The sequence below is a fragment of the Perca flavescens genome, chromosome 2, assembly GCF_004354835.1.
Source record: "Perca flavescens isolate YP-PL-M2 chromosome 2, PFLA_1.0, whole genome shotgun sequence".
NCBI lineage: Eukaryota > Metazoa > Chordata > Actinopteri > Perciformes > Percidae > Perca > Perca flavescens.
In genome coordinates this window covers 33377976-33401613 of record NC_041332.1, presented here as the reverse complement: position 1 = coordinate 33401613, position 23638 = coordinate 33377976, and the positions used below count along the sequence as shown (strand labels likewise).

The window sequence follows — 23638 nt, the reverse complement described above, 5'->3', positions numbered from 1 at the left end:
AAAGGCCAAACAACTCTAAAGGCCTTTGCATCTCTGCCACCGGTAAGTGCAAGAGCCACGGCAATAACGAGGGACATAGGCGTTTTCATTGCAGCTGATATGAGGCCATTTTCTGTGGTGGAAAATGTCGGATTTCGGCAACTCCTAAATATCCTTTGCTGTCTCCACTTGCCAAAGCATACCTTTCCATCCCTGCTACCTCAGTTCCAAGTGAGTGTGTTTTTTTTTCTACTGCAGGAGACATAGTTACTGCCCAAAGGTCTCAACTGCTGCCAGAAATAGTCGACATGCTTATATTCTTGAAAAATAACATGACCATATCTTAGGCTGTTCTGTGTAGTTTATCTTATAGAAAAAAATTGTTTCTGTTTGCACTTGTAGTTTTGAGAGAGCAGTACTTTGGTTATTGATACACTTACTGTTTGCATTTAAACATTTTCTGTTGTTTATACATTTATTTTATTTATACTGTTTATTTTTTTATGTTCGATTTGTGGAAAGGAGTTAGATTTCACAGGGCAGAAGCCAGTTGGTAGATTTTATACAAAACATTTTGCAGTGTTTGCATGTCCTTTACTGCATATGATTCATTAAAATAGTAAAAAAAAAGTTAAATAACATTCATCATTAATAGTTGATTTCAAAAGGCACCTAAATTGTTTTGCATTTTGTGATTTTTCAGTTGAATAAAAAAACTATTTTCCATTCATATATTTCATCATTGAGGATTTCTTTAAAAAAAAATGTAAAGTCTCGTCTCGTTCTCGTGAACCCAATCTCGTGATGTGTCTCGTCTCGTGGAGTAAGCGTCTCATCACACCCCTAGTTAGAAGGCTATCGTATCAAAAAGTAGACATGCTATAAAGGCTGCTAGTTAAGTAGCTCATGTCAGAATTTGTGTAGATAGTGTAGCAATGAAACAGGATTTACATGTAAAACACATAATCTCAAAGGCTAATGTTAGCTTACCCTTATCAGTGCTGACACTGATGCTTTTGCATACTTGCAAGGCAAGTGTAACGGCAAGTGATCATTTAAGTCAACTTATTTTATTTCTGCTCTGAACAGAAAAATTAGAAACAAGGCAACCAAAAACAGTTTCAAAAACCTTTGTAACTTGTCAGTCGGAGTCTGTTGGGCCCCAGCTTTTGAATTGTGTTGGTTCAAAATAAAATACTCTTCAGAACAAGTTTGTGAATGTGTCTCTTACATCAGAAAAACAGATGCGTTTAACAAAGTTGCATTCAACAAAAATCATTCAACAAGTGTATTTTGTCAAGTAATTATATTTGAGATTTGTGAAACACTATTTGACTGAAATGGTTATCAGAAATAATCTCAGAAATAATTTGTTATTTTACAAAAGACGAAAATGTTTTGACTAAAACTTGACTAAGATATATTGAGTTTTCTTTTGACTAAAACTTGACTAACAAAAAACAATATGTGAATGACTAAAACTAGACTAAAACTAACAAGGACATTTGGCACAAGACTAAGACTAAATAGGTGACAAAATTAACACTAGGTTGATAAAAGATGCAAGTGTACCTATCTGCTTACAGTAGCTTGATAGCTGTGCTAATGTGATCTAACAGCAGAGATAATATGGATGTGTCATCTGGCCTAACCCAACTGCACAAAAAAACATTGTTTTGCCAGCAAACCAGCCTATGGAAATCCCCTGAAAAATGTGCAATGGATAACTAATAAGCACATAATACTTTAATCAGCTCAAACTGAACATCTAAACCAAGAAGGAAGATATTTAAAGAGTAAAACATTCTGTGAACAACTGAACTGAGCCCCACTGTTCTGCTCATTATGCTATATTGCCTGAGCTGTCAGATACCTGACTTAGTTTGATTTTCACTACCCTCTCCCAGTGTTCTTCTCAGTTGTAAAATATCAAATATTTCTCCAATGCAGAACATATTCTCAGGTGCTACAGTAGTATTCAAACAGTTTATATTTCAGCAGCTTAGTTAAGTAATGGTTACGGGCTATACTTTGGAGTTACACACAAGAAATAGCTGACATGCGGAACATCTAGTTATGACTAAATACTTTAGATCAGAGATCTTCAACAGGGGGTCCTCAGAATTACTGCAGTGGGGCCGCCTGATTATTGTTTGATAAGTTTTTTTTTTCAAAAATTAAAATATGTCTGAAAACATACAGGACATTAACATGAATCTAACACATTATTAGCAAAGCCTTTTTTGCTAAAAAGAACATTTCATTTACACACTATTGATGATAGGCTTACTAAAGGTAAGACAATAAAACATAAATAATGTATGAATATCAACCCGGCCCAGTTTAATATGCAATTAAATGCTATACAATGTCATTTGTGAGGTCCCTGCTTCTTCTCTCTTTTAGCTAAGGGGTCATTGGCCTAAAAAACACTTTGATTAAAACTATTCAAATTGAGTGTTGCCATTGTATTCTTACATCCAGCCATGGTTACATACTTAGTCACCTCACCTCATACCGGTGCCTTGATTAGGTAAACACGGCACCATGTCTGCACAGGAATGCAGACATGTGAGTAAATGTATCCATGACATAATGTTGACGTGACTGTATTCCCCTCAACTGTACATTGGATATATCAGAGGGTGTTTTTGCTCAAAGATTATTTTTAGATTATATCTTTGTCTGACTGCTGCCATTATTGATAAATTGAGCACTTAAATAACCAGGTTAAGAGAAGCAGATGCTTCTTAGAAACGCTGAACACACAGTACAGAGGAAGACAAGTCAAAATAAGCCACTCAGCAGCATAGAAACAAACAGTTGAACCCTGAAGCAGACTGACACGCTCTGTTCGGTGTATTCAGGCTTTCATTTTGTGATTAAATTTCCATGAATAAAGAGTTGTGTATTATAGCTCAGTGTGCCTGGCAAACTATAACTTCCTGGCAAACTGTCAATGTACAGTGCACTTTCATGTTTGAGTTGATATTAAAATTGATGTAACTGGCTCCACATTTCTACGTTGACACTGTAACCGCTAAGCATTTTATACAGACAATCAGCTGGCGCACCTTGCTCATATTCACTCTATCCCTATTGACATAAATTAGTATTAAGCAATACAATGTAACTGCACCATAAAACAGCTTCTACAATGACCATGAAGTTGAATCTCTTTTAATCAGTTTCAACAAAATCACAAAATCACTTTTTATTGTAGGGCTTTTTTTTTATTAGATTGCATATATGTTCAGGCAGATATACCTGATAATAAACTGGCCACAGATTGTATATACGCATCAAACAACTATGATATTGTGGGTTAGGTAACATGTCTTGAATTCAGTAGAATGTAACTAAGTACATTTACTCAAGTACTGTACTTGAACTTTATGTGACTCTTTAGGTGACTACATGACTTTTTACTCTACTACATTAACCTGAAGGCTTTAGTTACTAATTACATATACATTTTTTTTCACAAAACATTTGTAGTTTATAATATACAATGTTTAATTATAAATTAAACTACCCAACTATATAACGGCCAACAAGTCCAGCTGAAATGATTAGCCGATTAAACACTAAGCTGATTGACAAAACAGTTTGGATCGTTTCCGGTTTCTAAATTGTGAGGGTTTTACTTTTAATACTTAAGACTACTTTTACAGGGTGGTATTAGTACTTTTACTTAAGTAAAGGATCAGAATACTTCTTCCACCACTGACCGGTGAAAGCTGGTGATAAGAGACAGTATCTTCCATTCTTTGTACATTTAAAAAACATAGAGCTGTTGAAGTGTAACAGTACAGTATTATGAAATAAATCACTAACCCTGCTAGCACCTTTTGGAAGTAAATGAGCATTGAAATTTGGCTACAATGTCCCCATGTTTAAAAGACATAAGATGAATGAAATATAGTAGGAAAAAAACATACCTACTCTGGGAGTATTAGGGCAGCATGGGAAAAAAAGTAGGTCTGCAACGTACGTTAGTCTTTTACTAAAAATTCCTGTTCCTCTTTGTCTTACTGTCACTGACACTCATCCCTCCAGTTCTGTCACTTTCTACAGCTCTCCTTTTATGGAGACACCCACTAAATCGCTGCTGTCAAACACAAACACACGCACACACACACACACACACACACACACACACACACACACACACACACACCCACACCCCTCCCCTGAACGTGTGATCTTAAATGACAGATCATCCTGCCAAAGCTGGACATGTGTGAACTAGTTTCCCACACATTTCACATACTGGTCTGCAGCTTCCACCATGATACACGTTGCGTCAACAAACAAGTCTATCTAAAATCTATATAGGTAGCCTACTAACGCATCTTCAGCCTGACATCCTCCGTGCAGTTAACACAACAGTCTTAATCTACTTTCAACTTGAACAACAACATTCAAACATGACTTATGTGGCAGCTCACAGTATCTATCAGAGGAAAGAGAGAAGTGGACAAAACTGTGTTTTGCTCAGGGGTTAAAAAACGCCTTTGTCGTCATCTGGTGGTGAACATGACTCAAAACACCTTTCAATGTGACTGTTTGGGCCCATACTATGTTCCTGCCTTGGCTGCATTCAGAACGCCTGCGCCGCCCGACTCAACTTTTGGAGAAAGGCAACCCTACGTCACGCTGCTGCGGTGGCCAAACATGTAACTGGCGATCAGACTTGTCGTTGTGTTTTGAGCTCTGGTTTGAGGCGGTGTGAGAGTCCAGTACAGGAAACAGTAAACAGCACTGCCTTTATCGCTGCCACAAGAAAGTTTTAATACACTATGAAGGTAAAAAACAAAACACAAGCACTGAACTGCACGGGAGTTTGTGTAACAGCTGAATGTTTCCTGCAACAACAAAGCAATCGCTATGTCTCGCTCGTCTCTTTTTCTTTCTCTCTCTCTCATGTGTCGCTCCGCTGTCGCCGAGGGCACGCAAACCGGTGACCAAATCTATTAACTCGGTAGGCCAACCAACGACCGTCCGGTTGAACCGACTCGCTTAAAAGAGTCGGTTTTTCCCATCACTAGCTCCATCGTGTTAGTAACTAAGACATCTGCTGAAAAAAATATTTTATTCATTAGCACGATTGCCGTACTGTTAGTTCAAAAACATCCAAAACACCATACGAAAACATAGCGGACCAGACCCAAGCTTTTATTTTGAAAAGTCGAAGCTCGCGGACAGCACCAAGCCGGGATGGCATGAGACAGGAGGTCTCCAGGTTGCAGCCGTACCCGACTCTCAGTCCCGGTGATTATTTATGAAATTATGCAAACGACAGCCTTTTCAAGGCATTTGAGAAGGATGGAGTGGTAGCATGCAAGCTCCCAAATTGACGCTCGTCTGAGACGAAATAATGTTCAACTTCGGCAGCTTTACCTATGCTAAAATATACAATGAATGAGGAAGCCTAGTGACGAGTCCATAGCAACCAGTGTTGAATTTCTTATAACCCAGTGTGCTTTGTTGGTCTTTCTTGGTCTCAATGTTTTATTGTTTTATTTCATGTGATTACTAGTTTACTAGAGGAGTAACTTAGTATTTGAAGTAAGGCAGTAACGCAGGAAGTGTGCATTTAGTTTCCATGCTTATTGTGTTTCCATAACAACATTAGTGAGTAAATCTACTGAAATGGCCCCCACACCATAACAGAGGAGTGGGATGCGTCAGATGAGAATGCAGAGGTTAAGTCAGGTAATGGATATAAAAAACAGGTGGGCATCTGTACATCTTTGCCAAGCACAAACCAGTACAGAAGGCATAAATAAGTTGTTGGGGAGGGTCATCCCTTTTTTTCTATATCATTTTGGAGGGTCATCCAAAATGTATTTCTAGTGAAGGTAGGTCAGGTCTAATTTGACTAAAGATCCCAAAACACCTCCAGTGGACCCTGAAATAAGTAACGAACAGTCCCTTAGTTTGTCATTCCTTCTCCCTGTTCCTACTTTTGTAATCTGTTTGCTCTTTTCTCACACTCATTTGTCTTCTGTTTGCCCCCCCACCCCCCACCCCACCCCACCCTCTGTACACTTTGGACCTGTAGATCTAAGAGGAGGTTCACCTGGTTGCCTGATATCTGTACAATTCAGAGAATTTTTATCTCAGAGCACTATGCGTCATCAAATGTTGTAAGGAACTCCACCTTTGGTGCTGCTGCCGTACAGCACGTCCTGCCCTGCCTGTCTCAGAGGATACTCACAGGCAAAGGGTTTACCTGAGAACTGAGAGTGCTTGGGTACTTATATGCTTCTTCAGTCAGTACTTTGTTTATACATGTAACTTGAGTCATCTTACTACCTTTTATAAGAACCATCATTTTATGTTATCTTTTTTGTTTTTTCATTTCTGGATTGCCAATGTTCATGTTTTTTAAGGAAACTATTTTACTATACAAATAGTTGCAAACTAGCTTCACAGTCCTTCCTGGAACACCTGTTGACATCCACAGATCACTGTACCATCACAATAAAAGCATTCATTGTTTTCTTCGTGGAGCTAGTGGGATTATGTTTCAGGAAGTGATAGATGAGTACATGCTGGATGTCTCAACAAATGAAATCTAAGAATGAGTGTAAAGTGGTGGACAAAATGTATTTCATATTTCATTTTGAGAACTTCATTTTGTGCATCACCTTGTTTTTGAGAGACATTTTGCAGTTCAGTGATTATTGCTGTGGTTGTAAGTTTAACAAGTTTGGCAACCCATGCTGCCAAGCAGATTCTGAGAAATGTGAATCTCTGACCTCAGAACAGTTAAGACTATAATCCATCACAGCTCCCTGGCGAACTTTGAATAAGTCCTGTATATCCTGGGTACAGGTCAGGGTGAGAGGAATCAAATAGAAAAAACATCTAAGTCAGGGGTGGCAAACTCATTTTAGTTCATGGGCCAAAACAGCCAGTAAAACCCTTTCATAATTAACCAAAACTACATATTTGTCCCTTTATTTTAGAGTTGCAAGTACAAAATGAAAAATATATTTACAAAACAAATGATGACCAACCTAATATATCTTAAAAATAAGTGCAATTTCAACAATACGTTTCAGTTTTCAACTATATTCTGGTCAGGATGGAACAGGAAATGAGTCTGATAGTGGTGCTGAATATTAAATTCCTGGGCCGGATTGGACCCTTTCTGGCCCTAGGGCTGTTTGACACCCTTGATCGAAGCTATTCCACTCTACATGTGTATGTATGAAGATGATCAATCATGTTTTTAGTGTGCGTCACTTCCCAGTTGCAGTAAAGTTGGTCCTCAAGGTGTGACGATATTCTTTAGTTTTATGATGATATCTGGGTCTTTATGACTAGGCAGATAGCATGCATGTGCACAAACACACACACACACACGCACGCACACACACACACACACACACACACACACACACACACACACACACACACACACAGTCAGATAAAGAAGGGTGGTGGTGCTGCACCCTACACTTCCTTAAAAGTCACTGGAGTCATTACAACAGAGAAACCTCAAGGTATGTTTGTATTCAAAAGTTGCAATTTGTTAATTTAATTGATAATGGGTGCTATGTTTTATCAGATTGTGTATTTCTTTGGTAGGGAAAAGGAATCTGTATTTGTATTAAAATCAAACTTGTATTTTTTGCTTAAATTAACTTACAAGTAATTGCTTGAATCTATTTGCACATTTACTTTTTTGTAAACATGTTATATATTAATATTTAAAATATTTTTTGGGTAATTTATTTTGTTTCAGCACCTTATTCTACTGTTTTATTTGTATAGATGGCTTTCAGTTCACTATTTAAATCATCACTGAGAAATCTGTGTGAATAGCAAATAAAGGGCAAACCAAAAAGTGCAAATAATACGTTTGGTGGGGAGTGGCACATTCTTACAAAATATGTGTCAGTTTATGGTCTTTGACTACTTTATGAACTCCTTATATCTAGTTCAGTTCAGTACATTGAATAACTTTACTATTAGAAATTCTAATTTTCTAGAAAAACAACACTATATCTTAAGGGATTCCACAGACAAAGCTCCTAAAAAAATCTTGTTTTGTGCAGGTTTTCTACCTTTACGTAATTCTCATTTTGGATTATGGCTACCGGTAATCATTACCAATTCACATGATAAGACTCTGTTCCTGAGAATTTTCCTTTCGCTGTGTCATTTCTTTGTTTTTTTCGTTATCTGATTCTAATGTGTCTTCTAATATATCTTCCAGAAACATCTGTCAACATCAAGCAGTTGAATTCACAGTTGTATTCCATCATTTATCATTTAACCAACCTGATACTAATATCTAATCATTTTCTCTCTGTCTTCCTGTAGATTGATCATGAGTTCAGGGCTGGGCATAGCCCTGCTGTCTCTGGTCCTATCAGGGTCCACAGTGGCCTTTGTCCCCATTGGGGGTGGGGTGTCCAATCATGTCAGCATTACAGGAGCGGCTATATTGAAAAAAGTGACAGAGACATGTCAGGCGGTGGCTGAGGCGGCTCATCATGAGTTCAAACCCACGGTAGGATGGACGATGACTTGTGATTGTGCAAGACAGCGCAAACACAGTCAAACAAAACGGCCAAAAATACTCACACCTTCACCCTTGTTTCAGCACATGTGTGCGTTTAAATTCAGTTTCAATTCTTAAACTTCGTCACTTCACTTCCTTGTTTGAAAAGCCACGGGAGGTTGCCACCTAACTAGAAGCGTAATTGCGGGTTGTTATGAGCTGCTTGCATAATCAACCCATTTAGTCATTTCCTGAGTGAGGACAGGCTGGACAGAACGTAGTTACAGGACGTAACTGGCATTCTCCGTCCAGCACAATGCAACAGGCTCACAAAACTCCGATCAAACTCAAACTACGCAGTGCTGAACAAACACGAATCACAATTCTGTTACTGCAATGCATATTTCTTGCCTCAAATGTTTTCAGCAACAAATTTTAGTGTACTGTTTAGCTATAATTTTAGAAGAGTTTAGGTCTGCACTGTTGATAATGCCTCTTTGAAATCCAAAAATTAACTGAGAGTTTCCAGACTAACTAGCATTTGCAAATTAGTCGGACTATGCCAGGCTATGGTCCATCACTTTGGTCTGAAATATTTCAACAACTATGGATTGCCATGACATTTAGTACAGACATTCATGGTTCACTCAATAAACATACCATCAGTATTGACATTTCTGTGGAACTCATGTGGATGATATCATCGGTAAAAATCTTCTTTAATCACCTTGACCTAGAGCCCGTAGTCTTGTTTTAGGCTACATTTACATTGCGATGTTTTGGTTTAAAAACGAATATCTTTTTGCTACGTTTACACCTCAAATTCACACTGCACTGAAGTTTCAGAGCCTCTAAACCGGAGAAAGAACACTTCTGACCCTGTTTTGGTTTGGAATCTCCGAGGTTGTGTTGCAGTCGCAACGGCTGCAAACGGAGACCTTTGGCAACACCAACACTTACGACAATGTTTCCTTGCCTGATTTGGTCATGACGTCTCATTCTCTGAGACTAAGCTACTAATGTTACCATGGCAATCACCAGCAATGAGAATACATACTGCCTCCTGTTTACCCCGGCACATGCATGCCCAATATACGATAATGATGAGATATGCGGTTTGGGCCTGTTAGTTGAAACAGAGATTAGTTCTTCTACTGGACCTAAGAACACTTGTGTGCACGGAGATTGCTTTTGGCTCAAAACTCTGCAAAAAATCCAAAACGTAGCAAAGTGTAAATGTAGCCTTAGACACTTTGTGACAAACATTCTGGAGCTCCATATTGTATTGGAACTGAAACATCATGCCTTTGACCTCTGACTACAGGGTTCGTCTCCTGAAGAGCTGGTCCAGGCCTGTCTAGGTCCCACAGCAACAGGACTAGTGTCCGGTGCCAAGTTTCATTCTGCCCTCCAAGAGATCTACAACCAGAACGGACTGGTAGACCGCAACTTCATTAACAGGTTCGAAAAACAAAACTACTACTACAAATCCATGAAATAAAAAGTGTGTGTTGCCAAGCTTTAAACACGATTTTGCTCTTACACTTAGTTATAACTTGTGAAACATTCTTTCAGTGCTCCACACCACTTCAACTCAGAGGCCTTTCTGGAGGGACGTGGCCTAATCACTGAGGGTATGGCGGCCATAAAGGCTAACATTCGCAAGCAGAACTTCCAGGCTGCTAGGGAAACACTGGGCAGAGTCCTTCATACACTACAGGTGAGATGGGAGGAAAGAAACAGCTAGGTTAGAGGAGGTAGAATGAGCAAGAAAGGAGACTGGATGGGGGAAAGCTTCTACAGAAGTCATAAATCACGGTCTATATGCATGTATAAAAGTGTTAATGATTGTCTTTCTATTCACTGTCAGGACTTCTACAGCCACAGTAACTGGGTGGAGCTAGGATACAAAGAGCCATACATCAACCTCATACGCCCAGACCTTCCTCTGGAAGACCTGGCAGGTGTGTGTGTGTGTGTGTGTGTGTGTGTGTGTGTGTGTGTGTGTGTGTGTGTGTGTGTGTGTCAAACACATAGGAGGGTGAACTGGGTAACATGTTTTTTTTTTCGAGTGATGGTATATAACTAAGTAGATTTACTTATGTATTGTATTTCTGTACATATTTGAGGTACTTTACTTGTGTCTTTTCTTTTCATGCCACTTTCTACTTTTTACTCCACTACATTCATTTGACAGCTTCAGTTGCTAGTTATTTAACAAATTAAGATATTTGCACACAAAACAAATGCAGTTACTAAAATACTGTTTTATTAAAAATTAAACTATCCAACAATATATACCTACAAGTACAGCTGATGATTGGATGATTAGACGATTAAACACTTTTGTGTTTGGGTTTGTATTAATCGTTTCCAGTTTCTAAAATGTAAGGATTTTTTTGCATTGACTACTTTGAGTACATTTTCCTGATGATACTTACATACTTAAGTAAAATTTTCAATGCAGGACGTTTACTTGTAACAGTCTTTTTACATTGTGGTATTAGTACTTTGACTTACGTAAAGGATCAGAATACTTCTTCTAGCACTCCTTGAATTACCTGTATAATTGTAGGTAAAACTCAATCTGGGATTATATCTATAGACCAAATAGCAGTGAGAGTGACAGAGTTTGGTTTTGGCTTTATGCCATGGGCACCAAGAGTACTTGATCCTGATTGGCTACTGGGTCTACATTATTTTTATATTTATATAATTTTATATTTGTTTATATCACTCCGACATAGCATCCTATCACTGTTCTAACATATACCATAAAGCATAAGTCAACCTAATGTTTACTGATTGTGCATCTTGTGTGCGTGTGTAGATGTCAACACTCCCACCTGTAAGGACTGTACCAGTGGAACATGCACCAATTCCATCCTCCCCAGCATCCTGCAGGAGAGGAAACTCACATCAGGCTACATGGGAATCTTCTCTGCTGCAAAGCCCAAAGGTATAAGTTCTCCAAGTTTGCACAATATTTGAACATGGTGCCTGAACCATATTCATATATTGTTACCATTGGATGGAGTCTGTGCATCGTGGTTTGATTACCCTCAACAATAAAATGAACTTTCACAGCTGGTCAAAATACTGTATGTAAACATTCACACAAGACCATTATATAGTTATAGTTTGTCACTAGAGATGTGTTTTCACATTCCTCTCCTGAAGGGGATGTCTGTGCCCTTCCCTTCAATCTAAGATTCACATGTATTCTGGGCAAACTTGATGAAGTACGTTACTAATACGTAAACCAATTGCTGTTAAATATGCAAAAGCTAGCAATTAAACCTAAACCCCCAGCGCATAGCAGACAGTCCGAGCGAAAACACAGTCTTCACACTGTCAGCCGCTGCCAATTACAAGCTAACTATATCGACAACATTTAATTTCCGAGATTATTCAGGTGCCGCTGGATGTCACCTTCCGCTTTCTTTGTGTGTGGAGGAAGGTCTGGCAATGCGAGACTCAAGCTAACAAAAAAGATGCTAACACTTACCGTTCTGATATGTCTGTTATTCGCCAATTTTGGTGCATAACAGACTCTGACTGATGCCTGGTTCAGACAGGACACCGAAACTATAGTTGCAGATTGTGAGCTCGTGGAGCTTTGCAAGCAGGCTGCCCCCCTGTGGAGCTCCGCAAATGGGCTGCCTGGGCTCTGTGAGACGGCTGTCCGCCAGCGAGGCTCCGCAAGATGGCTAACTCGCAGCAAGAAATTAAACTAGAGAACAAGAAAATAGATATTATGCTTCAAAAATAACTAACACACATCATTCTCTAACTCTGACATTCAAAATGCCCAGTATTAATTGGGTTTTAATGAAGTTTAAAATTAAAATCCAGATGACTGCCATATGGCAGTTATTTAAAACATATTAGTTCTAACTTGAGTACAAGACAAACATGAACAATTTTGCCAGATAATACAGGAACTACCTAGGAAAGAATGTAAACCTTTTCCCTCTGCCCTGTGCCAGGTAAATGCAGCCATGGCGGTGCAACTGACCTGACTAGCACAACAGTTCCTCGTGGAGGCATCAGCAAAGATGAGCGCCACTCGGACAACGTGGCCCTCCACAATGTTGCTGTAAATGTAGCCACAGAGGCCAGCCTCCAGCTGCTGCAGGACATCCGGTTAACTGCCGGGGACAACGAATTTTTGAGGTATGAAATTTAGATACAAAAAATATCTTAATCCTGAGTTGATCTTCAATTGCAAAGTTTGCAAAGTAGTACAATGTCACTGTCAGGACTGAGAGGGATGCAGGGTTTAAATGACCTTTAATTCTTCACTCTCTCTTTCTTTCTCACAGAATGATGGGGATCGCTCGCTCATCTGTCGTGTGCTTTGTTATTGACACCACTGGCAGTATGTCAGATGACATTGCTGAAGCCAGGGCGATTGTTAACGAAATCATTGACAGCAAAAAAGGAACACAGGACGAGCCATCTGAGTACATTCTGGTGCCTTTCAATGATCCTGGTATGAACTCTTCTATCTTACTGATCATGTTAAGGAATCCATGAGTCGAGATAGTGTGTTTTCACTAGAGATGGCCCAATACCACTTTTTTGCTTCCCGATACCGATTCCAATTACTGAACTTGCGTATCGGCCGATACTGAGTACCGATCCGATACCAGTGTGTCATATATTTTATTATGTTTTAACAGCTGTATACTACTATCCCTGTATGGATGTGATATAAATTCTATCTTTGTTGTCTGTCTGGCTCAGAAACATGAACAAACACAAACAATGAATGCCGTAGAACTTTCTTTTATTCTCCAGTTTGACAGTCAGTTATAATGGAAAAAGAACATAAATAAACTACTTTAATGTAGATTTTCTTTAGGGCTTTATTACGTGGTATCGGATCGGTGCATAAACTCCAGTACTTCCAAATAGCAATACCCGTGTTTTAGGCAGTATTGGAGCCGATACCGATACTGGTATCGGTATTGGAACATCTCTAGTTTTCACACCTATAGTTTGTTTGTGCTGGTCCGAACGGTTAATGAGTTTGAAAATTTGGAGCAATTTCTCCTTGATTCAGTTTAGTTTCACACCTGGAAAAATCCAAACGTACCAAAATTCGTCATTACAAACCACGCAAGTAGGTTCACTCCGCTTATTGGTCAGATGTGTCTTGGGCGGGAGCAAGAAAGTAAATACAGGAAGAAGGTCCTGTGTTGTGCTTATTTCTTCCATCTCCATGGTAAAACCAACTCATTTCATTTCAATAATCAGACATTGTTTTGCAAGCGACCTTACTACGTCTGCTCTGGTCACCGAGACTTTGCTGTGCTCTGGTTTGACCACGGAAATGGGAGTGACAGCAAGCTAGACCGTTGTCTATTTCTGAGACAAACATTGCAAGCTGCTACAGTTTGCTGTTCTGCCACATCACAGATTGCAAAGCACACCTGGCTACATGAGTTCAGACTTGCGAAGTACACAGTTGGTGCGGTTCAAGCTCGGATCGCGTTCTCACCACAAATGAAACACTTCAGAGTTTGACTGAAAGCGTACCGAGACTAACCCATGAATGGGACATCTCGGTACAGTTGTTTGGTCTGCTTTTGGTGCACACTCGTGTGCGATTAACACCTGCCCAAACGAACCGCACCAAGGAGGGAAACAAACTCTTGTGCAATTTAACTGGACTAAAGGAGGCGTATGAGGTTACGTAAAAGTGTATGCTCTTATGTAAAGTAGATTTGGCAAACTGTGGTGCATACTGTAAATCTGTATATAGACCAGGGAAGGAGACAGATTTTGTAAACAATCGGGGCTCAGCCCATACCTAGGGGAGCTCTGGGCCATGCTCCCTAGTGGAGGTTTCTTTCCCATTTATGGCAGCTTTATGCACAATTTTTCATGCAAGTTGATAATAGAATGCCTAAAAATCTGTACATCATTGGAAAAAAAGGTCTAACAACAATGAAAAGGGTACTATGGGGACTAACATCATCACATGTGAATACAATTGGACTCATTAAATCCAGAAGATTCTCAGCTTTCCAGTCAGACCAATTTATGCAATTCCAAGACTGTTTAGGGATCCCAATAAACAATTTGACCTACTTTTTGAGCATTATTAAGCCCTATTCCCATCAAGCTAGCATGACAGGGTACCACTGGATTCTTTAGATTGTCTTGTTTCATGTGATACAAATATATTCACAGAAAAGATTTGGGTCTGGAGCCCCAGAAGTCACTCCCTGCTCCACCCCTGGTATAGACTCAATAGTTATGTAGTATAGAAAGACATTTAGTCCAAAATACTTTAAACACAGGTTAGCATTGGCATTTAGCCCATTTTCTGTTCTCTATATGTAGAGTTTGGACCACCAATCAGGACAACAGACCCTAATAAGATGAAAGAAGAAGTGGCTAAGCTTACAGCCACGGGAGGTGGTGATGTCCCTGAGATGTGCCTGTCTGGACTTCAGGTACCAAAACTATGACAATGTCTAACTAGGGTGGTTAAATATTTTATGGACCCCTTGAAGACTGTGGTGATTCAGAAATAATTAACTATGTCCATTGTTTCATATCTCCAGTTGGCTCTGACCAATGCCCCTGCCTCCTCCTACATCTATGTTTTCACTGATGCTACAGCCAAAGACATCGCCCTCAAGGACACTATTGTTGCTCTCATCAGGAGCTCCAAGTCGACGGTAAATACTGACTGACACCCTATGATTCCCTATGCTCACTCAACCTGAGATTGCATCCAAAATCGCATACAACGCACACTAAGACACTAAGCTGTAATTTTCAACGTGTCACTTCCTGAAAGCCTCCTTGCTTGTAGTTGCAACTGACATATGTAAAAATATGTATATGTAAAAATGTACGTACAGTAAAGCGTTTTGGACGTTACAGAGTTGCCATGGTTGCTGTTCGTTTGTCTGTTTTAAACGTTGTCATTACTCTGCATTGCATTGTGGGATACTTATGCCGGCGTAGTGTCCAGTGTTTGCATACTGTAATATTTCACTGGAAATAGTATGCAATCCATGTACTATTGGTTTCATACCAAGATTTCAGACATACTAAAAAATCTCACATACTGTTTCAGCCTACTAAATAGCATGCTAGTATGGAATTTCAGACGCATCAATTTAACTTAAGTAAATCTCGAAAGGCTTGGTTTATAATCTCAACATCAAATGATCTCCACAGGTGTCATTCTTTATGACGAGCAGTGGTAGGCGCCGGCGTTCCCTCAGAGCCGCTTCCTTTGAAGACTACACTGAGCTGGCGTTGGCCTCTGGAGGCCAGGCCATCACGGTGTCTAAGGCACAGTTGCCTGAGGCCACAGATGTCATCCTTGACACCTCCACTTCAGCTCTGGTAAAACGGTTCAAGTCATTCTGTACTATCTGAGGCATGTAGCACTCCTTCAGGGGTTGGACCAGTATGACAAAATAAAGCGGTAAATCATTATGCTCTTCTTGTTCTCGCTTCTTCCTTAGGTGACAGTTCTTCAACGAGCAAGGAACCCTGGGAAGCAGGAGACCTTCCCCTTCATGTTGGATGAATCTCTAAAGAATATCACCATCTACATCACAGGAACATCCATTGGCTTTACACTAACCAACCCTGCAGGTAACATACCATTCCCAGTGCAGTGTCTGCACCAGAGACACGTCCTTTTTCTTGCTGACAATTTTAACAATTTACATTATTATTATGTGATACATATTTGTGACAACTGAATGCATGATAACAAATTTCAGGCGTGAGCCAGAGCAGCAATGAAGCCACCGGTAAACTGGGGACCATAAAGACAGTGGGCAACCTGAGGAGAATCCGTTTTAACGCTGACATACAGACAGGAACCTGGCAGATCAACATCAACTCCAACCAACCATACACACTTAAAGTCACAGGTCAGATACTCTGTTCATTACACATGCTCTTTCTGTACAGAAATGCTATTGAAATTGTGTCGTCTGGCTTACTGTATACACTTTATTACTAGATAAAAGAAATAGTACAACATTGAGAGACTAATGCTTATTTGTTTTCTTGTTGAGAGTGAAAGCTATCCAGTGAATATAAGGCTACAACAAGCAGCATAAAGACTAGAAATGGTGATAATAACCAGCCTGTCCAACAGTTGTCACCCTGAGGTTGTAAGGCGACCAGCAGAAACTTTACGAAGTTACTGCTTGCTGTCGGGTTCGGGCCAGGCTTTAATTTCTCCAAATTCCTCCTGGCTTGAATCAGGTCAGATTTGCTCAAATTTCCAGCTGTTATTTTATTTAATTTTTTTAATGCCGACCCTATAGTCTGTAAAATTTCATGAATAATGTATGGCCTGTGTACCGTGTGATATCATGAGAGGTTGTTATTTGCAGTAGGCGGGATGTAGGGCAGAGAACAGCCAATACACGGTTGCAAGCAAACAGAGGTTTTTATTTTAGAGCAGTCTTTTCCAGAAAATAGTCCAACGCAAAACAGTAAATCCAACTCAAAAACTTACTGGGAACAAACCAAATACCTTCACACTGTCCTGAAAACTTTTTTTTATAATGCCGGTCTCTCCACAAACTCTTTTCTGCTCTCTGCCTCTGCTGCACCCTTTGTTCTCCCTCAGTGCATGAGCACCTGCTTTAATCTAGGGACCTAGGCATTTGCATCTCCCCGTGCAGTGCATTCTGGGACCTGTAGTTCGGGTGGCGGCCATCTTGTTATGGAGTACCCACTCCTGTAGAGGAACATAGGGCATTTCTCAATCTGTGTTCTTCTATTGACTTGTGTTCTTGTGTCCCTGTGAAACGTCATCATGTGTTGCCAAAGTACTGTCCCAATACACAAGTTCGCATTTCACCAAGAACAGTTAAGATTCCCGGAAATGTTCTTGACACGCCCATTTTACCGAGGATGCATTGGTTGGTAACTTGTATGAACTTTGCAGCACCCGTATCCCAACATTCATTTTGGCATTCAATGATGGTCAGGTTTTCACAATTTTAACAATTTTCGCATCTTATTCATCACTAAATTCAGTTCTGAGAACATTTTAGGCGAGAAATGAACAGATTCGGAGACCCCGCTGTAAGCCGGAGGTCTTTTAGACCGCTCCCGTAAATAAGAGGCTTTTATTTCGCCGTTGGCGGTTCGTTTGTTTAAATATCACTACACATGTCCATCATAAGATTAACGGGAACCAGTGGTTAACTGTCTTTTCGGAGTTAAACTCCACAAGCACACACACACACACACACACACACACACACACACACACACACACACACACACACACACAGCGAAGCAGGCAGAGGCGGGGGAGAGAGATATACCCGTTTCTTTTTGGGAGACTACATTATATTTTGTATTTAGTTCATATTTGTGGTGTATTTGTTTTCTGATTTATTAGAAGTTGAGAAGTTTCAGTCTGTATGATAAATGAACAGTTGTACATAAAGTGGTAACATGCTATGACATGTTATGTAGACTAAAGGGGAGACACCAACCTTTATAAATTGAATTGCTAATTTCCATCTCCCTGGGCATATAGTGAACTACAATAATATAGAAATGATAATTCCACATAACACTAATAGGAACACATAGGACACACCAGTGCATATGCCTATTTATTTTTTTATTTAAACTGACTTAAACTTATACACTAATAATAGTAGGGATCGCGTTCCACTCTTTTGAATAAGTAAGGGGTGTTTGAGCTAAACAATAAAATTAAAGCTCAATTAGTTTTATTTTTCTTCTTTTTTTATTATTGTTTTAATACAGAGTGGTTATATTGTTGTGGTTTTATTTCTAGCTGGTATTTTGGAGCCCTGCAGGTAGCCTCTGTGCTGGGGGTGTTGAGCAATAACAGGAAGAACGAATCGTCTCAAACTGTTAACAGAGTTTTCTGTGCTTGTGAACTAGCGAGTTCATTCTTCCAAGAACAACCAGCAAGAACGTTCTCCCCAAGAACACAAGTCCGTACTTTGCATTCTTGAGATTGAGAAACACCCTTAGTGTCCCTCTACCACACGTACCCTTGTGATGCCACAACCATTGTGTTTGACCGCCATCTTTTGGATATATAATCAACTTACACTCACTTCTGTTAAGATTTGAAAAATCTTTCAGTGTGGGCCAGGCATAAGCTAAACTAATCTGGTTTTGCCTTTCAAATGTAACTTCTGTCAAAAAAGCAAATAAAAGTATTTCACAAAAGGTCAAACTATTCCTTTAAAGTAATCCAATCTCATATTTGCGCTGCCCTTTATTGTGTTAACTGTTTTTTAATCTGTAGCATTTTTACTTCACATTTATTCCCACTGCGTCTTGGTCCATGTAAACCATGTACATTCATTTTGCTTCTATTGTCAAATTAATTTAACACAATTATTACACAGCTGTTGTCAGACTTAATCCTGTTTTAAAACATGTATCTGTGCTTGTGTTTCCAGGCCAGAGTACTATTACCTTCATCTATGAGTTTGTCGAAAGATTCGGCGGACCTCACCCAGGTTATGCAGTACTCAGTGGGCGTCCACAAGCAGGTACACTGCAAGCAATTTAAGGGTTTCACAATAGTAGTTAGATGTACCTCATTAACTGTACATTGTAACGGAAAAAAGTAATTATGTGTCATAATCAATCAGAAATGTGAATGTGTAATTAAGACTATAGAAACTGTAGGATAGTGTCAATGTTTTAACAGTGTTTCCTACCCAAAATACCAAGCATCCAAATTATTGTCTGTGATATTGTGTGATGCCACAATGCGAATATAGAATGAAAATCTGCTGAATTTAGCAGCCTTTTTTTCTGCTTTGGGTGGAGATGTTTTATTTAAAAAAAAATGTCATCCGTTTACAATACGCAGAAAATTTAGAGGAATTTTGCCTCCGCAGATTCTGTGTGGTCCTGCTGATGAGCAAATTTAGTCATTTTTCCAGCTTCCTGCCTAAACCGCAAATCTCTTTAAATCCTTGAAAGACTAAAGACAGGGTCCAAAGTAATCAGGATTGTTTCCTACAACTGATGGCACCTCCTGATCAATGAAATCAGGCATCCCACCTCCCAAACTATTCCATGTTAGTCTACAACACATTCTCACTCCCATCGCACCGAAAAGCGACACTTGGTCAGGTGCCTTGGGCATTTGTTATTGACGCGAAAAGTCTCCTTTAGCGTCATATTTAGACGTGCTTGGTCGGTACTCATGGCGTCACATTTTGTAATGCTCTGGGTCGGGACGTATGTTCAGGAAAAAATCGTGGGCCGGGTTCCAAAATGTACGTTTCAGTGACACGCGGGACAAGAACAGGACATGAACTCCGGTCTCACTGGTCAAAGTCCGGTGTTGTTTGACCCATCCACCACCCCAACCAACCTCCTTATGCAGATGTTGGGTCTTTCGAACTTCTCGCTGCCGTTGTCGCTCTTAATACTACATAATCAAGCTGCTGCTATGCCCGCTGCGTTCCATGCAGATGCTAAACGGGGATTTTTGCATCGGTATCCGACCCTAAGAGCAACTGACCAAGCGTCAGCATTTGACGAGTGAGAACGGGATGTAGCCTACTGTTGAATCATTCAATCACTTTTTTGCCGTAAAAAAATATTGTTTCTTCTTGTCCTTACCTTACTTCTTCACTTTCTCTTCTGGAAACCCAGGCCAGCCAGCCACTCTGATGCTCTCAGTAATGGGTCGGAAAGGGCCGTCCTCGATGACCATAGGGAATGTTGCCCTAGTAACTGTGTCTGGTCCTGAGACTGTTAGAAATAGCACAACAACTGACATGGGCAACGGAGAAATCCTGGCGACTGTTGATGTAGTCCCTGAGGGGGAGTTTGTGGTCTCTCTGAAAGGTACTGACAAGGAGTCAAGCAGCGAATTTCAAAGGCAGTCCACCACCCAGATGTCCATCTCCAAAGTGAATATCCAGGTCCGTCTCTTCAACATGTGTTCACATGCATGCAGGATCTGTTTGATTTAAAGTCACACTTCTGCAGTGTGTACAAACAATATTAATCTTCTTCACATGTTTTGTTCCCTTCTTCTTCATTTCCCTGTAGGCCGTGGTAGACAGCAGTGTGGAGCCAGGAAAAGCCTTCAAGCTCCCCTTCAGTGTCATGACCCAGGGCTCTGGTGGTCAATACTCCATCAGCGCCAGAAATGACAGAAACGTTCCAATGAACTACCCATCCAGGTGAGGGAAAGCAGCTAAAAACATTTCTTTTGTCAAATATCCGTATCAATATTGACACGTCCCTGAATCTAAAGTACCTGCCGCAAAGTTAAAACTAGGAGGAGGGTAACTTTGTGGAACCCCACCCACCAGTTGGAGTAAAGGTTAAGGTCCTTGCACAGTGAGTCCGAAATTTTTGTGCAAAATTTTCGGACGTTAAAAAATAAAAACGACCTCACGTTGTGTCAATCATGTTTATGCCACGAAAATTTGCAGCACAAAAAGACGCTTGCAGAGTGCAACCTATCATTTCATAACTCAGAAAGCCTGCTAGTCAAGATGGTAGGCTAATGTACAGTAGGATGATGATGAGCGGAATACGGGAATATGAGAACGCAAACAGAAAAAGAAGAGCAACAGTGTAGTGATGGAGACAGAGAGTGAGGGCAGCGCAACTCTTTCAGGTAGCCGCGGTGCCAAACGCAAGAAGACGCAGGCAGAGGGGAGAGAAGCGAGGGATGAAGTGAGGGAGAAGGAGAGAGAGGCAGAGCGAGAGCAGCATCAGATTTTGTATTTTTTTTGCGAAGAATTTCACAACAGATTAATTAAAACGCAGCGGACACAGTGTGCAAGGTTTCTGTGCGGGAACATTTTTGTTAGACTGAGTGTGCAAGGACCGGCTTAAGGTGCCAGTAGACTCTGTCGGAACTGCTTCTCGGACATTAAAAATATCTCCGGAACCCCCTCCCTCCACACCTTTCTGAAGTCGGATTAGGGGGTGCTGTGTCCAACAATTGAACGTTTTGATAGAGCCTTGGTATTACATGTGAGGGATAATGTCAGTCAATTCGAATAAAATACAGACTTTGCTTATCCCATGTGAATGCGCCGCACGAAAACACAGACACGGGGGTGAAATTTCGAAATCACATTAGGTTCCCTGGTAGTTCTAGTCCCCTGCAAGTAGGGCTTTAGTGTTTTTCATATTTCAATCAAAACCAAATGTTAGTTATTCACAGTAACAGTTCCTGTATTCATAAAGTGTATTTTTCTCTCTTCTATTGACAGTCTCACCCTGATAACTGGACAGTATGCTAACGCTACTATTACCATTACACCACCTGCCGACACGTCATCAGGCACTGATGTCACTCTGACTCTGGATGCCAAGTCGTCCAGTGGCGTTGACTCCAATTACGTCGTTTTGAGATTCTCTGTTGTTTCCAAGGTAACCTGACACATCCTGGAAAGTACAGTTGAAAAGCTTTTGAACATTGCCACAAAAATGGCTTTGACACATGCACTTTTTCAAAAGGTATACGAGTATCCTACAGAGTTAGATTGCCCTTTGCTGTGATTCATAACTACAATAACCAACCTTTCTTTTCTTGTTCTCTGTACAGATTACAGATTTTGTTCAGCCTTTGTGTGAAGTGGTCAATGTGCAGGCTGATGAATGCCCTCAAGACGTGTCTCAGTGTGGACCTTTCCAGTGGGAGTTTGCGGCCACCCTTAGCGACGGAAACGGCACGGGGATAGAGAGCATTTCCCTGCGCCAGGGCAGTGGAAACCTCACAACGACCTCCCTGAGTGATCCCATCATTCAGGCCAACTACACAGCCTCCTGCTGCTCTCAGATAGTTGAGTTCGTAGCTGTAGATAAAGTTGGAAATGTGGGAAAGTGCCATCATTCCATTGTAAGGTCTGCTGGATCTCCTGCTTTAACTCTATCGCTTCCACTGTGCTTGTGTCTGCTGGTATCTGCCTTTGTAACAAGATTTTAAAAGCCTTAGGTTAGATTGCCCACTATCTTATGTCTCAGGTATCGGATAAACCGCTTACCACTCTAAATTGATTAAAATAAACGTTCTACTGATGATGGTCATCTAATGCTCCGATATCCTGCTTGAATAGAATGTGAGCACTGATTAGGCAAGTGATGATGAATGTATACTGAAGATCTGACATTTAGTAATTATGAAAAAAAAACAAAGTTGTATTGCATGGTTTTTAACGTGTCAGTTTTGCTGACAAAAATCTTGTTTGGTGCTGATAATCTGAGAATGAAGCAAGCAAAATATCCCTAAACTCATTCACCAGGACAAATAAGCATGTCAAGTAAATTCTCTTCTAAGGACACATTTTAAACTTGTATGTAATAAACATTTCATTTGTTCCCAAAAGGCTCTTTTTGTAATGGCAAAAAATCATTATTATAGCCAGTTGGCATCATTTAGTGGGTTTTGATAACATTTTCCAAACAAATCCATAATATTCAAAGAAAATGGGCTGACAGGCTTTCTCTGGGTGGAATAAACGGAAACAATGATATTCAAAAACAATCGGTCATCCTGTAGTGGACACGCCTCCTTTGCAACAGTTTTATACTGTAGAGACAGAAACTTCAATAGTGGAAATGCTTCTGGAAACGCAGTGTGTAGACCGTTTTCAAAAAATTTAATATTTCTTTCATCAACATGTACTAGAATGGCGGCAGAAATCTGTATTACCCTAACTTTGTTAATAGTTATTGACAGAAAGTGCTTATCTATATTTCTATAATGTTGTTTGTAGAGTCTTAAATTAACAACTTGAGCCTGTCAGTGGCAAAAGCAGAACTTTTACTGGAGTGCACATGTGCCCTTATACTGTAGGGTTACATTGCAGCCCGGTTTGCAGTTGCCGGTTACAGCTTTCTCGCTGAATACTGGACCAATTTCAGAGTTCTGTTTACATAAGGCACAGTACCTCAGTCAGTAGGGAGTTGGGTTGGGAACCAGAGGGCTGCTGGTTCAAGTCCCCATACGGACCAAAGTATGGTGGTGGACAGATAGCTGTAGAGGTGCAAGTTCACTTCCTGTGCACTGCCAACTGATTGGTGCAACTTTCCACGGACCGTTCCCTCACTCTGACATCTTTCCATTAGTGCATGTAGGTACTGAGCATGTGTGTAAAT

At 40.3% G+C, this 23638-nt stretch overlaps 1 protein-coding gene across 1 annotated transcript; it reads left to right on the top strand.

Moving 5' to 3' along the window:
• Nucleotides 1-189: 189 nt before the first annotated feature.
• vwa11 (von Willebrand factor A domain containing 11) lies at nucleotides 190-22858 on the top strand. The gene is made up of 18 exons (XM_028601819.1): nucleotides 190-210; nucleotides 8320-8509; nucleotides 9825-9961; nucleotides 10076-10220; nucleotides 10371-10464; nucleotides 11331-11459; nucleotides 12490-12676; nucleotides 12826-12995; nucleotides 14855-14967; nucleotides 15079-15195; nucleotides 15704-15874; nucleotides 15997-16129; nucleotides 16261-16413; nucleotides 18955-19047; nucleotides 20168-20439; nucleotides 20570-20703; nucleotides 21751-21910; nucleotides 22086-22858. Exons 2-18 carry the CDS (start codon nucleotides 8327-8329, stop codon nucleotides 22464-22466), a joined length of 2772 nt encoding a protein of 923 aa, XP_028457620.1. The 5' UTR covers nucleotides 190-210; nucleotides 8320-8326; the 3' UTR covers nucleotides 22467-22858.
• The last annotated feature ends 780 nt before the right edge of the window (nucleotides 22859-23638 follow it).

Coding starts and splice junctions, on each gene's coding strand:
- vwa11 (XM_028601819.1), top strand. CDS start 8,327: ATGAGTTCAGGGCTGGGCATAGCCCTGCTGTCTCTGGTCCTATCAGGG. Junction 15,875..15,996: donor ACACCTCCACTTCAGCTCTG/GTAAAACGGTTC, acceptor CTTCTTCCTTAG/GTGACAGTTCTTCAACGAGC. Junction 19,048..20,167: donor CAGTGGGCGTCCACAAGCAG/GTACACTGCAAG, acceptor CTGGAAACCCAG/GCCAGCCAGCCACTCTGATG.